The sequence below is a fragment of the Ceratotherium simum genome, chromosome 26 (assembly GCF_057802395.1).
Source record: "Ceratotherium simum simum isolate JZ-2026a chromosome 26, ASM5780239v1, whole genome shotgun sequence".
Lineage (NCBI taxonomy): Eukaryota > Metazoa > Chordata > Mammalia > Perissodactyla > Rhinocerotidae > Ceratotherium > Ceratotherium simum.
In genome coordinates this window covers 1,943,275-1,955,614 of record NC_141925.1, presented here as the reverse complement: position 1 = coordinate 1,955,614, position 12,340 = coordinate 1,943,275, and the positions used below count along the sequence as shown (strand labels likewise).

The 12,340-nt window shown below is 56.1% G+C and overlaps 1 protein-coding gene and 1 long non-coding RNA gene across 2 annotated transcripts; one reads left to right on the top strand and one right to left on the bottom strand.

Moving 5' to 3' along the window:
- Positions 1–1,904: 1,904 nt before the first annotated feature.
- LOC147913515 (uncharacterized) lies at positions 1,905–10,389 on the top strand. Its single transcript, XR_015556471.1, has 2 exons — positions 1,905–2,152; positions 10,257–10,389. It is a non-coding gene; the product is annotated as an uncharacterized LOC147913515 (long non-coding RNA).
- On the bottom strand, positions 4,263–5,472 carry NPW (neuropeptide W). Its single transcript, XM_087449188.1, has 2 exons — positions 4,690–5,472; positions 4,263–4,465 (listed from the first exon to the last, which is right to left on the bottom strand). The coding sequence occupies exons 1-2, from the start codon at positions 5,144–5,146 to the stop codon at positions 4,347–4,349; spliced, it is 576 nt and encodes a 191-aa protein (XP_087305314.1). The 5' UTR covers positions 5,147–5,472; the 3' UTR covers positions 4,263–4,346.
- Positions 10,390–12,340: the final 1,951 nt, after the last annotated feature.

Genomic DNA, 12,340 nt, shown 5'->3' with positions numbered 1-12,340 from the left:
TCCTTGTGCCTGAGTGCATTTTACCTGGAACAACCATACGGGACTCAGGCCATTTTACAGATCAGGAGACTGAGATCTGGAGAGGGAAGAGACCCAGGCAAAGTTCCCCAGCTCCTCCTGGGCCCAGGGCTGTAAGATTCCAAATCCACACTCTTCACCATGGAGTTCATTCTCAGCCTCAGATACAGGAAGGCAGCTGAGCTGCATGCTCACCCTCAGCCTGCCGCTCCCCAGCCCTGCCCTGCCCTGCCCTGTACATACCTGGTCACCCTCACCCTGCCCCTCCCCAGCCCTGGCCCCCCACCCCCTGCACATACCTGGTCCCCGGGGGGCAGGCACAGCCAGCCCAGACAGCTCCCCATGAGGGCAGAAGCAAGAGTCGGCTCAGGCCCCGTCCTTGCATCTCCTTCTCCCCTCTCCATGCCCTCAGCCTGGGCTCCCAGCCCCCGCCAAGCACAGGGCCCGCCTCTGGGCAGCTTCCTGGGCCGCAGCCCCTTGGGTGTCTACACCCCAGCTGCTGCCCCTAAAAGCCACTTAGGCCGAAGCTGCATGGCTGCTCCCCCACCCCCACCTCCGAGTTCCTGGCTGATGCTGCCATAGGCCCCCACCTGGCTGGCCACCTCCATCTGTCTGTTTGCCTGTCCAGAGGCTGCCTGTCTGGCCTGTGGCTGGCCTCCCTGGACCCAACTTGGTGCTGCTGCCCCTGGAGGCCGTAAGGATGGGTGCGGGCAGTGCGGTCCCAGCATATACCACAGCAGGTGGGGCTTAGGGGTCACCCCATAGCAACCAGGACCACCCAGAATGTGCCATGCTGTAGCTTCAGGGCCACACTGGAGTTGAGGGATGGGAGACCCCCCAGGCTGGGGGGTCGAGAAGGTAGGGGCCCCTGGTCCCCTGGTCCCCTGGTCCCCTGGGTCAGAAGGCTTGGAGACCTCCTCCCCGCTCCGTAGGACAGATGCTCCTCATCAGCCTTGGGCCCTCACCGCCTTCTGCAGCCCAGGACTCAGCCTGTGGGTGAAGATGGATGGGAACAGAACACCACTGGAGGGAGGGATAGCCAGGGGCATGTGGTCACAGGGGCCAGGAACACTGCATCCCAGAATAACAAAGGAGGCCCTAAAGCAGAAAAGGAGCTGAGGAAGTAGCAGGGAAGGTAACAGAGTAACAAAGGCAACATTAGAGTGACAAGGGGGCATAACAAAGGAAGTGGATGACAGCAACAGAGTAAATAAGGGCAGCCAGGGAAGAGCTGCAGGTCACAGTTCCCAAGGGCGCACAGGAATGAGAGGGAGGGAATGGGGTCAGTATGGAGGGCCTGGGATAACAGAGGTGAAGAAAGGGGGCCCAGTGGCTCTCCTGGGCACACTCCCCCAGGCCTCTTCCTCTGGCCTTGGCCTCAGGCGTGGGGCGCTGTGATGGAGGCGAGAGGCACAGAGAAAGGGGCAAAGGCAGCAAAGCAAAGGGACAGAGGGCAAAGGCCCAGAGTGTGGGCTGAAAGGTGTTGGGGGCTGTAAGTTGTTCAGGGTCGCTGGGGAATGTGCTAGGGAGCTAGCTGATCAGTGAGGCCAGCAGCGGCCAGGAGGAGGTCGGGTCGGAGGTGGTCAGAGGTCTGGGGGATCCCCACCCTTGGCGCCCTCATCCCTGTCCTGCCACCTTGCTGCGCAAGCCTTGGGACAGAGGGATAGTGGATCTTTCGTTGCTTCCCTCCCCGGGGTTGTCGGACGGCTCACCCCGGGAGGGCTCACCCTAGGGAGGGCTTGCCCCCGTGATCCTGTTGCGGGGAGGGGGAGGGAGGGGGAGTTTCCTCTGACCTTTGAACCTACCTCCCTGCTGCGACGCCCCCAGGGGTGGGGCGGAGCCTGCGCCTAGGCGGGGACTCTGGGATGTGGCGGTGGGCAGAAGCTTGGTCACAGCCAGAGGAAGGACTGGGGGCCGTCTCGGGGATGGAGCCATTAGCCTGACGCCCGGGTAATGGCCCAGAGCTTCCCAGGCCGGCACCTCCTCCCTAATGGGCATCAATGGCTCCACGGGATGACCAGTCCTCACTTATGGCCTCCTCCCTCAGACTACACCAGGCCTCTCTTCAGAGCCCGAAATCGGAGCAGGCGGGACCACAGCGACGGGAAGAGATAACAAGATACCTAGAGACGAGGTGGGGAGGGAAGGGGAGGGGACGGAGGAGGGGGGGAGAGAGAGAATGCAAGGACCAGAGTGGCCCCGCCCTCGGCCCGCCCCTAGCCCGCCCATCGCCGGAGGCGCGGAGCAGTGACTGTAGCCCGAAAGAGCAGCTGCGCAGCGCCACCTCCCGGCTCTGGGTGGGATGGCATCGTCCGAGGGGCTGCCCTAGGCCCCGCCCCTATGGCTCCGACTCGGTCCAGCCCTGCCTCGCCGGGTGGCGATTGCGGCGAGGCTGACGCCCTAGGGCTGCTTGCACTGCAGGGGCGTAGGAGTGCCACGGAGGTGTAGGCAGAGAAGCCGGGCCTCTGCCGAGCCCCTAATTGGCTCTGCTCCTTCACCTTGGACCTGGCACTAACCTATCTGGACCAGGGTTCCTCCAGGCAACATGAAACCTAGCCCCTCACCAAGTGTCCCGGCACTTGTGACCAAACATTTGAGGACCACTTGGTGCCAAGCGCTGGAGAGCACCGGGGAAACATCGCTGAGACCCCTGGAAACAGGGATCTGTGTACCTGGGCCAGGGGAGGCCCAGGGCTGGGGCAGCCCAAGGAGAGGCATTGAAACTGGCCTGGGGCCCTGGAGTCCTCCTTCAGGGTGGACCAGGGAGCTGTTCTGGAATCTGCCCAGAGTTTCCTGCAGGCTGTGTGGGGAAAGGGAGGGAGCAATGAGACTGGGGGACAGGGCCCCCTGTCCCTGTGGCCTTGCCCCAGAGCATAGATTTCATCCCATCAGTGGTGGGAAGCCCTTGAGGTGCATTGGGAGTAACAAGCTCAGGACACCCATGTTTTGAAAGACTGAGTTCGGCAAGGAGCAGGGGTGGGAGTGGGCTCGGGGAGAGGAGAATGAGGGGTTTGTGACCACCTGTTCCCCCAGTGCAGATCCTGGGGGCAAAAAACTGGGTGGGATCAGGGTAAATAAATTCAGGGGTCCATAGAATCAAAATGAGTCCCCACATTAGAGGACCACATGGGGAGAAGGATGCATCCAGGAGAGCAGAAAAAATTGCCAGTGAGGAGAAGTGGGGGCTTCCAGAGGCCAACGGGGGGGTGTGGGGGCTGGTTCCACATGGGCCTCCCAAAGCCAGCTGGCTAGACAGACATGGGACCACACCTCCTCCATCCCTTGCTGGGTGCCCCAAGGGGAGACCTTGCCACATGGCCAAGGAGGGCTCCAAGGGTAGACAGCATCAGGGCACAGTGACTAGGCGCTTCAAGGTCCAGGACAGTTGTGGGAGTCAGAGCCCACACTGAAGAGGGCTGAGGAGAGACCAGGAGGGTGGTGGGGCCCAGACATTTGTGAGGGGGGAGCTGGAAGGGGGCCCAGGTGGAGGGAGGTCCTTGTTATTCAAGATGGCAGAGTACGTTTACATGGGGGCTGGAGCCAATAACTGGAAATGCAGAGGGGGGAAGAGGTGGAGAGAATGGCTGTGAAGAAGGGGGCCAAGGGGTTCCCACTTCCTCTTTGGACACCTTTGGCTGAGGGGAGGGAAGGGTTCCAAGGAGATCCAGGTTTAACATGAATGCTGGGAGATGGGGGAAAGGCTAGGTAGGCTGCCAGGTCTTGAGGAGGAAACTCTCGGGGAGGACACTCTCCTTAGCCTGGCCAGGGGGCACAGTGAGGGGGCACACTGTGGGGCTCCTGGGAGGCTGGGGTCAGGGCTCTGGCTCCATGGGTACGGCAGATCCCTGCCTTCCTCCTCCTGCACACTTTGGTGGATGGCAGCAGGACTCATGGGCTGACTTGCTCCTGCCCCCATGGGAGACCCCTCCCCTCCTGGGGGACCCTGAGACCTGATCTGATGACCCCACCCCCAAACAGGAGGGGCAGCACTGGCAGAGAAGGGAGAAAGGAACCCAGGCCCCAGCAGTGCCTCTGTCCCCCTTTCTGCCCTGCAAGGACATACAGATCTTGCCGGCCAGGGGGAAGGGCAGGGGGAGTAGGTTGGGGTGGAGCGGGCAGCGGGGGGACCTTTCCCTGGCCAGGAGGGCTCCTGACATTTGCCAGGGCGTGGGCGCAGCTGTTTGCACCCCGAAGCTAGATGGCAAAGTACACATCTTGGAGGAAAAGGGTCGCACGCGGGGGCGCAGGAACCAGGATGGTTTTATTGACCAAATGGCCTGGCCTGGCAGGAGCTGTGCGCCCTGGAGGCCGAAGCGACCCCGCCTGGGTCAGGCGCGGGGGCGCCGCGGGCAGAGGCTGCGCTCATGACGGCCCTTCGGCGAGGTGGGGGCCGGCGAAGGCCGTTCGCTGCGCACACCATGGCTGTGCGGGAGACTCTCTGAAGGCTCTGGAAAGAATAGAACAGGACCATGGGAAGAAGGCTATGCGCCCTCCACTCCCGCCCCCAGGATAGAAAGGTAGAGACTGCTCTGGGAAAGCCTTTCTCGGTGCAGAGTGAGGATGAAAAGGTCGTAGGGTGCCCCGTGGGCACGCGGACGTGCGCTCCGAGCGCAGGTCTCCCAAAACCCCCTCGCCCGCTGTCGTCTCGGCCCCCTTCTTCTCTCCACGTACCTGGCCTGCTCCGCTGAGGTCCAGAAATCGGCGCCCAGCCGCGGCTCGGGTTCGGGCGCGGGCTCCGGGGCGCACTGACGGGGAGTCGCGCTTCCCACAGTCCCTGAACCCCGGAGGGAAACAGGAGAGCATCGCGGACGGCGGGTCCCGGGGAGAGGGTGTCTCTGGCAGACGGCCCCGGGGGGTGCGTGCCCAGGCCTAGGGTGTCCCAGGCAAGGGGTCCAGCTGGGGCACGCAACGTGCGGCGCCACATGTAGGGCGAACGGCGCAGCCCCATGAGCAGGCCCGCGGCGCGGCCCACCGTGTGGTAGCGGGGACTCGCCACGTGCTTGTACCAGGCGCCGGCGGGCAGCGGCAGCAGTAGCAGCAGAAGCAACAGCAATGCGAATAGCGGCCGGCTTGCAGGGGCTCCCCGCCACGGGCCCCGCACCCCCGTGCCCCGCGCCAGGGTGCTCATGTTGATGGCTGCCCGGCGGGGCGGGCCAGGAGTTGGCTTAGCTGGATCTGGGCGCGCGGCGGAATCGGGGCGTCGGGCAGCCAGAGCGCAGGAGGCTACAGGCGAGGAGTTGGTCCCCGGGCAGGTCCAACTATAACTGCTCCGTGGCCCCGCCCCGCTCGCCCCCGCGGTACCCGCTGGGCTCCCGGAGGGTGGGGGAGGGATGGAGAGACAAGAGGAGCCCAGGCTGCTGGGTCCGGAAGGTGGGTTACCAGAGCACTGGGACTCATCTTGACGCTCCGCTGGGGGCGCCCGGCTCCCCTCCTCTCAGCCTGCTCTGCTTCCCCGTCCCTCAGGAGAGGAACTGCCAGAGCCGGGGAGATGCTCCCTTAGCCAGAGCTCTTGCGGGTGCGGCACCAGCAGAGCAAAGACAGGGAGGCAGGCAGAGCCCAAGTGAGGTAAAGCAGGAGAGCTGATTGGTGGGAGCCCTCTGCACCCTTCCAGACCCCTCTGTGTCTCCTCCCCTGAGGACTGTCCCTCAGCCATGTCATCTAACATGGCTCTCAAATCTGTCCCCACACTCCTTCTACACTCTCCCACCCCTAGCTTCTCTCCACCAACCCACTTCCCAGCTGTAGTAGGATGGATGCTTGCAACCACAGTTTTGGCCACATCAAGCCCTCCCTGAGATGGTTAGTGGTTCCCCAAGGCTTTCAGAATAAAGAGTCAGCCTCTTCTCATACCTCTAGCCCTGGCTTGGCTAGGATAAGGCCCTGCCGACGTCCAGCCTCCTGTCTGGTTGTGGTCTCCCTAAGAATACTTTCTCTGGCCAGCCTTAATTTTTTGGCCTTACCAAACAATCGGTGATTTTGCCCACTTCTATGCCTGGAATGTCCTTTCCTTCCTTCTAAACCAGGAAAACTACTCGTCCTTCAGGACCCTACTTAAATGGCCCTTGTCTGAATAATCCCCCAGAGTATTCCTCTGTGCCTGTCTGGCCTTAACAAACCCCTTCCGGAGGACAGGGCTGGCCCATTCTTGCCTGAGTCTCAGCCCAGGGAGGATTCAGCCCTCAAAATAATCGAACCTCCCCCCACATCTCTGCAACCACACCACTCATGGGGCACCTTCTAGACTCCAGACACCAGGGATCCTGAAATATCTTATTTTGACCTCCAAATAATGCCACAAGGGGGGACAATTATTGATTCCATTTACCAATGAGGAAACGAAAGCATGGGGAAAATTGACTTGTTCCAGATCACCTGTAGGGTTAGCAGTGTGTGTGTGGGGGAGTGGCAAACCTAGACCCCCAGCCGAGAGTTCCAGTTTGGAGACCTCAGCTGCAGTTCTCCATGCAAACCTACCATGGCCCTCTGCCTGTCTCTTCAGCAAAAAGGAAGAGGTGATTCTGGGGGTGGGGTGAACACAGTCTGGGCCTGCCCTTCCTCTCAGGACTCTGTGTTGAGAGGGGAACAGGGGGGCTGGAGGTGCAGAGGATGGCCCCTGCTTCTGAGGCCTCAGGGCCCTAGTAGGTTCGGGCGCTTCCCTGGGGAGGTTTAGAAGCAGCAGTAGCCCTCCCCTCAAAGGCCCCACAGAACCCACGAGAAGGGGCCCTGGAGCTCAGTGCCCTGTGCTCGATGCGGGTGGGTGTGTGGGGAGGGGTACCTGCCTCAGCCTCTCCTGCCTCAGTGTCCTCATTTGTAAATGGAATAATAATAGTAGCCACCTCATCAGCTTGCTGTAAGCATTAATAATCCAGGCGTGGGTCTTGGCACCGTGCTTGGCATACAGTAGGCGCTCAATAAATGGTTGTGGCTACTATCTATTGCTGTTGCTGTTCCAGAGGCTGACCAGCCCCCTAAACTGTCAGTGAGGACACTGTGATGGAGGGGTGACGGCAGGGACTAGGGGGGTAGGGGGTGTAGAGGGAGCTGCCTGTGTGCCTGTGGGGCCCTGGACAGGCCTGGAGGACCGCAGGGACCAGGGGGCCATGTGGAAAGCCACCCCCTCGCCAGCCTTGCCATGCTCCCCTGGGGCCCCTTGGCCTCGAGAGCCTCCTGGAGTGTGCGGTGGGCGGGTGGCACATCACGACGACAGCTGCCAGGGTCCCCTGGCGCTGCCGCCCCCTCCCTCCTAAGGGGATGCAGATGCCCCAGTAACCCCGGGGGACTGCAGCACAGCCTGGGGAGGGTCTAGGGCGCCCCTGGAAGTGGCCCAGGGAGCTTCTGTGGGGAGAACGTCATCAGTATGAGAACTGATCAATTGTGGTCTATAGTGTCATGGAGGTCTCTGTTAGAAAATTGAAGAGAGGGCTGGCCCAGTGGCGTAGTGGTTAAGTTCGTGTGTTCCACTTTGGCGGCCTGGGGTTTGCCAGTTTGGATCCTGGGTGCAGACCTACTCACCGCTCATCAAGCCATGCTGAGGCGGCGTCCCACATAGAAGAGTTACAGCTATGATACACAACTGTGTAGTGGGGCTTTGGGGAGAAAGAATAAGAAAAAAGAGAGGAAAGATTGGCAACAGATGTTAGTGCAGGGCCAATCTTCCTCAAAAAACAAAAAGAAAATTGAAGAGAGCTACAAGTGACAGCGTGGATAAATCTCGAAAACGCAATGCTGAGCAAAGAAAAAAATGCCCTGCACAGTGATGTGTTCAGCATCTGAAGGTTAAGTACCAGCCACTCGTCTGGCTTATTTATGGCTGTGGACCAAAGGACTGAAAGTGTCAGGGCGCAGGCAGCGGATAGAGGCCACAGTGGGGTGCCTGTCAGGTGGAAGTGCAGAGGGCGTGCCGGGAGGGAGCCCAGGGCTGGGTCAGGGCAGCAAAGCACAGAACAGTTTGATGGTCCCTGGAAGCTCCCAATTTGGGGTGCAGAGGAGGAGGGGCTCCATGCCCCGCCCAGCCCTGAGCCCAAGGGCCCAGTGACAGAGGCCTCTACCCACCCTCCCTCCACCAGGGTCAGAGCCACAGCTCCATTGCGGGAAGAGGCGATGATCCTCATAGCCCGTGAGAACTGACTCTCGTTTCTGGGCTCGCCTCTCCTTCATCTGCACAACAGCCCCTCCTAGAAGCCGACTGGGTATGGCTTTGGACTATTTGTACACCGTCTTCCCCTGCAACCGGACCAAACCCTCCTTGGGCTGGGACCACGTCTGCTTTGTACTCACGGCCCCAACCCAAGGCCCAGAGCCTGGCCCCCAACAGGAACTCTGTCCTAAGGATGCAGTGAATGAGCAAATCTCCCTGTTTTTCTTTCTTTCTTTTTTTTTTTTTTGTGAGGAAGATCAGCCCTGAGCTACATCCATGCCAATCCTCCTCTTTTTGCTGAGGAAGACTGGCCCTGAGCTAACATCCGTGCCCATCTTCCTCCACTTTATATGGGACGCCGCCACAGCTTGGCTCGACAAGCAGTGCGTCGGTGCCTGCCCGGGATCTGAACTGGTGAACCCTGGGCCGCCGCAGCGGAGCACGCGCACTTAACCGCTTGCGCCACTGGGCCAGCCCCTTCTTTTTTTTTTAATTGTTAATTTTTATTAAGGTAACATACATTATAAATATAAATGCTAGTATAAGGGGAAAATAAAGTTGTCCCTCCTCAGCCTTTCACATCCCAGTCCTGCTCTTGAGAGGCAACTGCTGCCAACTCCTTCAGCTAGCTGTTTCTTCGAGTATCTACTCCCACATCTTTAAATCATAAATTTCACTGCTTTTCTAAAAATTGGTGGTCTTTTAAGGGGGTATAACATACTTTGGGTAAAGTGTGCACATTGTAACAATTACATTTGTTACATATGCATACACCTGTGTACCCATAGCCCAGAGCAAGATAGAAAAGATTTCAGCTCCCCAGGGGACTCCCGATGCCCCCTCCCAGCCAGAAAGCCCCAGCTAACTCACCTCTCACCTGAGATCAGGGTTTCTCAATCTCAGCACTATTGACGTTTGTGGGGGTTGTTCTGTGCACTGTAGGATGTTTAGCAGCATCCCTGGCCTTTACTCATTTGTGTAGGCAAAATAATAGCCCCTCTCCAAAGATATCTCTGCCCTAGATGTCTAGGAACCTGTGACTACTTACATGGTAAGGGGGAATAAAGTTGCAGATGAGATTAAGGATGCTAATCGGCTGACCTTAATATAAGCAGTGCACCTGGGATTATCCAGGTGGGCCCAATGTAATCTCAAGGGTTCCTAAGTGTGGAGGAGGGAGGCAGAGTCAGAGAAGGACAGGCAACAGTGGCGTGATGCACCTTACAGATGGGGGAAGGGGCCTCAAGCCACGGAAGGCAGGTAGCCTCTAGAAGCTGGAAAAGGCAAGGAAACAGATTCTCCCCTGGAGCTTCCAGAAGGAACACTGTCCACCTACACCTTAATTTTAGCCCAGTGAGACCCATTTTGAACTTCTGAATTCCCGAATTGTAAGTTAATAAATTTGTGTTGTGTTAAGCCATTAAGTTTGTGGTAATTTGTTACAGCAGCAATGGGAAACTAATGCACCAGTAGATGCCAATAACACGCCCACCCCCCTAAAACAATCAAAAATGTCTCCTTGGGGGCAAAACCACCCTTGATTGAGAACGACTGACTTAGATCATGAACAGCTATTTTTTTTTTTTTTGGTGAGGAGGATTGGCCCTGAGCGAACATCCATTGCCAATCCTCTTTTTGCTGAGGAAGATTGGCCCTGGGCTAACATCCATGCCCATCTTCCTCTATTTTGTATGTGGGACGCTGCCACAGCATGGCTTGATGAGTGGTGTGTAGGTCTGCATCTGGGATCCAAACCCCCAAACCCCAGGCCTCCGAGGCTGGAGCGCACGAACTTAACCACTACGCCACCAGGCCAGCCCCAGAATGGCTATTTTTTAATGTACCTGTTTTAGGCAACATCAAATGGCTTCCTACTGATCTAGATGAAGCTTTGGCTCTCTCGCACCCCAATCACCCCACTTCTCATCTCTCCATCTTCCTGATATGACTTTATCATAATTTTTGGTTAAATCACTAGTCAGTGTTTATAGTATTATGACCATGTATGGTTCTCTGCTGAGCTGAGTAGTGTACTATGATTACACATCTTCCTTCATTCATAGCTGTCTTATTATTTTCCTTTGCTTGTTTTTCTATACAGGTATATCTCATTCCATGAAGCTTCGCAGATATTGTGTTTGTACAAGACCCTCCACCAGCAAAAAGAGTATGACTCGCTGAAGGCTCTGATGATGGGTAGCATTTTTTTAGCAATAAAGTATTTTTTAAATTAAGGTATGTACATAATTTTTTAAAGACACTGCTATTGTACACTTAATAGACCACAGTCTAGTGTAAACATAACTTTTATATGCACTGGGAAACCCAAAAATTTGTGTGACTTGCTTTATTGTGATATTCACTTTATTGTGGTGGTCTGGAACTGAATTCTCAGTATTTCCAAGGTATGCCTGTATACTTATTTTGCTATTTTCCCCCGAATGCTCCAAGAGATATGTCAAGCTCCTTGCAATAACTTTTCCTGATTCTCAACCACACGAGGTCACCCACTATCAGTTCCATATTTACTCTAGAGATCTCCCTCCGGGAGCCGGTAGCCTCCTGCTCCCATCTGGACGTTCACTTTCTAGCACATCCACTGTCTAAGCCTCTGCACAGGCATCATTCCACACTTTCCTGTGGCTTTTGTCTGGGCTGGATCCCCTGTTTCCTGGATCCCTGGTTTTCTTCCAACTTGTACTCCCTAAAATTTTGGAGAAGGGAACCTTCTGGTAGCCTCATGTGAATGGGGACATGGGAACTAAATAATGTGTCCTTTTTATGCCAATGGCTTTATGCTTGATGGAAAGTTTTTCTGGGTATAGAATTTGTGGATGGGAATCATATTTCCTCAGAAATTTTCTCTGTACTCTCTGAAATTCCTATTTATTAGATATTGCACCTTCTGGATTCAAACTGCTATCTTCTTATTTTCTCTATTTTCTATCTCTTTGTCTTTTTGTCCTGCTTGCTGGGAGATTTCTTCATCTTCCCATTTTGCTATTGAATTTTTGCTTGTTATGTTTTTAATTTCTAATAGCTCTTTATTGTTCTCATTGTTTTGTGGTTGTTATTGTTGTTCAAGGCATCTTATTCTCACTTCATGGAAGCAGTATCTTTTCTGTGAATATCAAATACAGCTCTTTCTAAAGTTTCCTTCTGCTCTCTCGGGTCTGCTTGTTTTGGTCCCTGTCTTTTCCGCGGCAGGCTTTCCTCATCAGCCTGGAGATACTTGGCTGCCTGTCCACATTTGTCAGTGAGACCCTACAACACTGACTGGATGCTCTTTTTGTGGGGGCATGGCTTGCCGAGCAGTGGGCTTCACTCTAGGGTGGCTGGGCAGCAGGATGGCTTTTCATTCCCAAATGGGGTCGGAAGATCTTTTCTCTGGAGCTGGTCGTTTCTCCAGGGGAAAATCCTGCAGTCTCCTACTGAGGGTAAGTTGGGGGTAGATTGGACACAGGGATCAGGGCAGGTGGGGAGGGCCCAGCCCCCTCAGTTCGATGCATGGACTTCCATGCACTCCTGTCTTCAGTCCTCTGCCTCAGCCTGCCCTCTGGTTCTGTGAGACTTCTCTTCAGGGTTCTCCCAAAGGTCTTAAGGATGCTTTGGAAAATGAGTCACCCTCCATCTTCTGTCATTCCAAAATTTGTTTACATCTTTCACCAGCTGCTTCCTCCCCTCTCGTTCTCTTTGTGCTTGTGGATTAATAGTCTTTTATTCCTTGACTGTCCTTTCAGTGGGGTTTTGTGAGGCTGAGATGACATCTGCATGCAGCCTGTCCACCAGGTTTTTTTTTTTTTTTTTTTTTGCTGAGCAAGATTGGCCCTGGGCTAACATCCATGCCCATCTTCCTCCGTTTTATATGGGAGATCTGCCACAGCATGGCTTGACAAGCGGTGCGTTGGTGTGTGCCCGGGATCCGAACCTGTGGACCCTGGGCTGTGGAAGTGGAGCATGCCCACTTAACTGCTGCACCACCAGGCCGGCCCCCTCCACCAGGTTTAATGGTATGATGATCCCTGTTCTGCAAATGAGGAAGCTAAGGGCTCAGTGAGCTGACCAAGGTCACCAGAAATAAGTGGCTGGACTAGGGTTTCAAGTCCATTGCTGTCTGACTTGAGCCCACTTCTGTCTGATTCTAAAGTCCAGGCTCATTCCCCCGCAACACACTGCCTCTTTTCT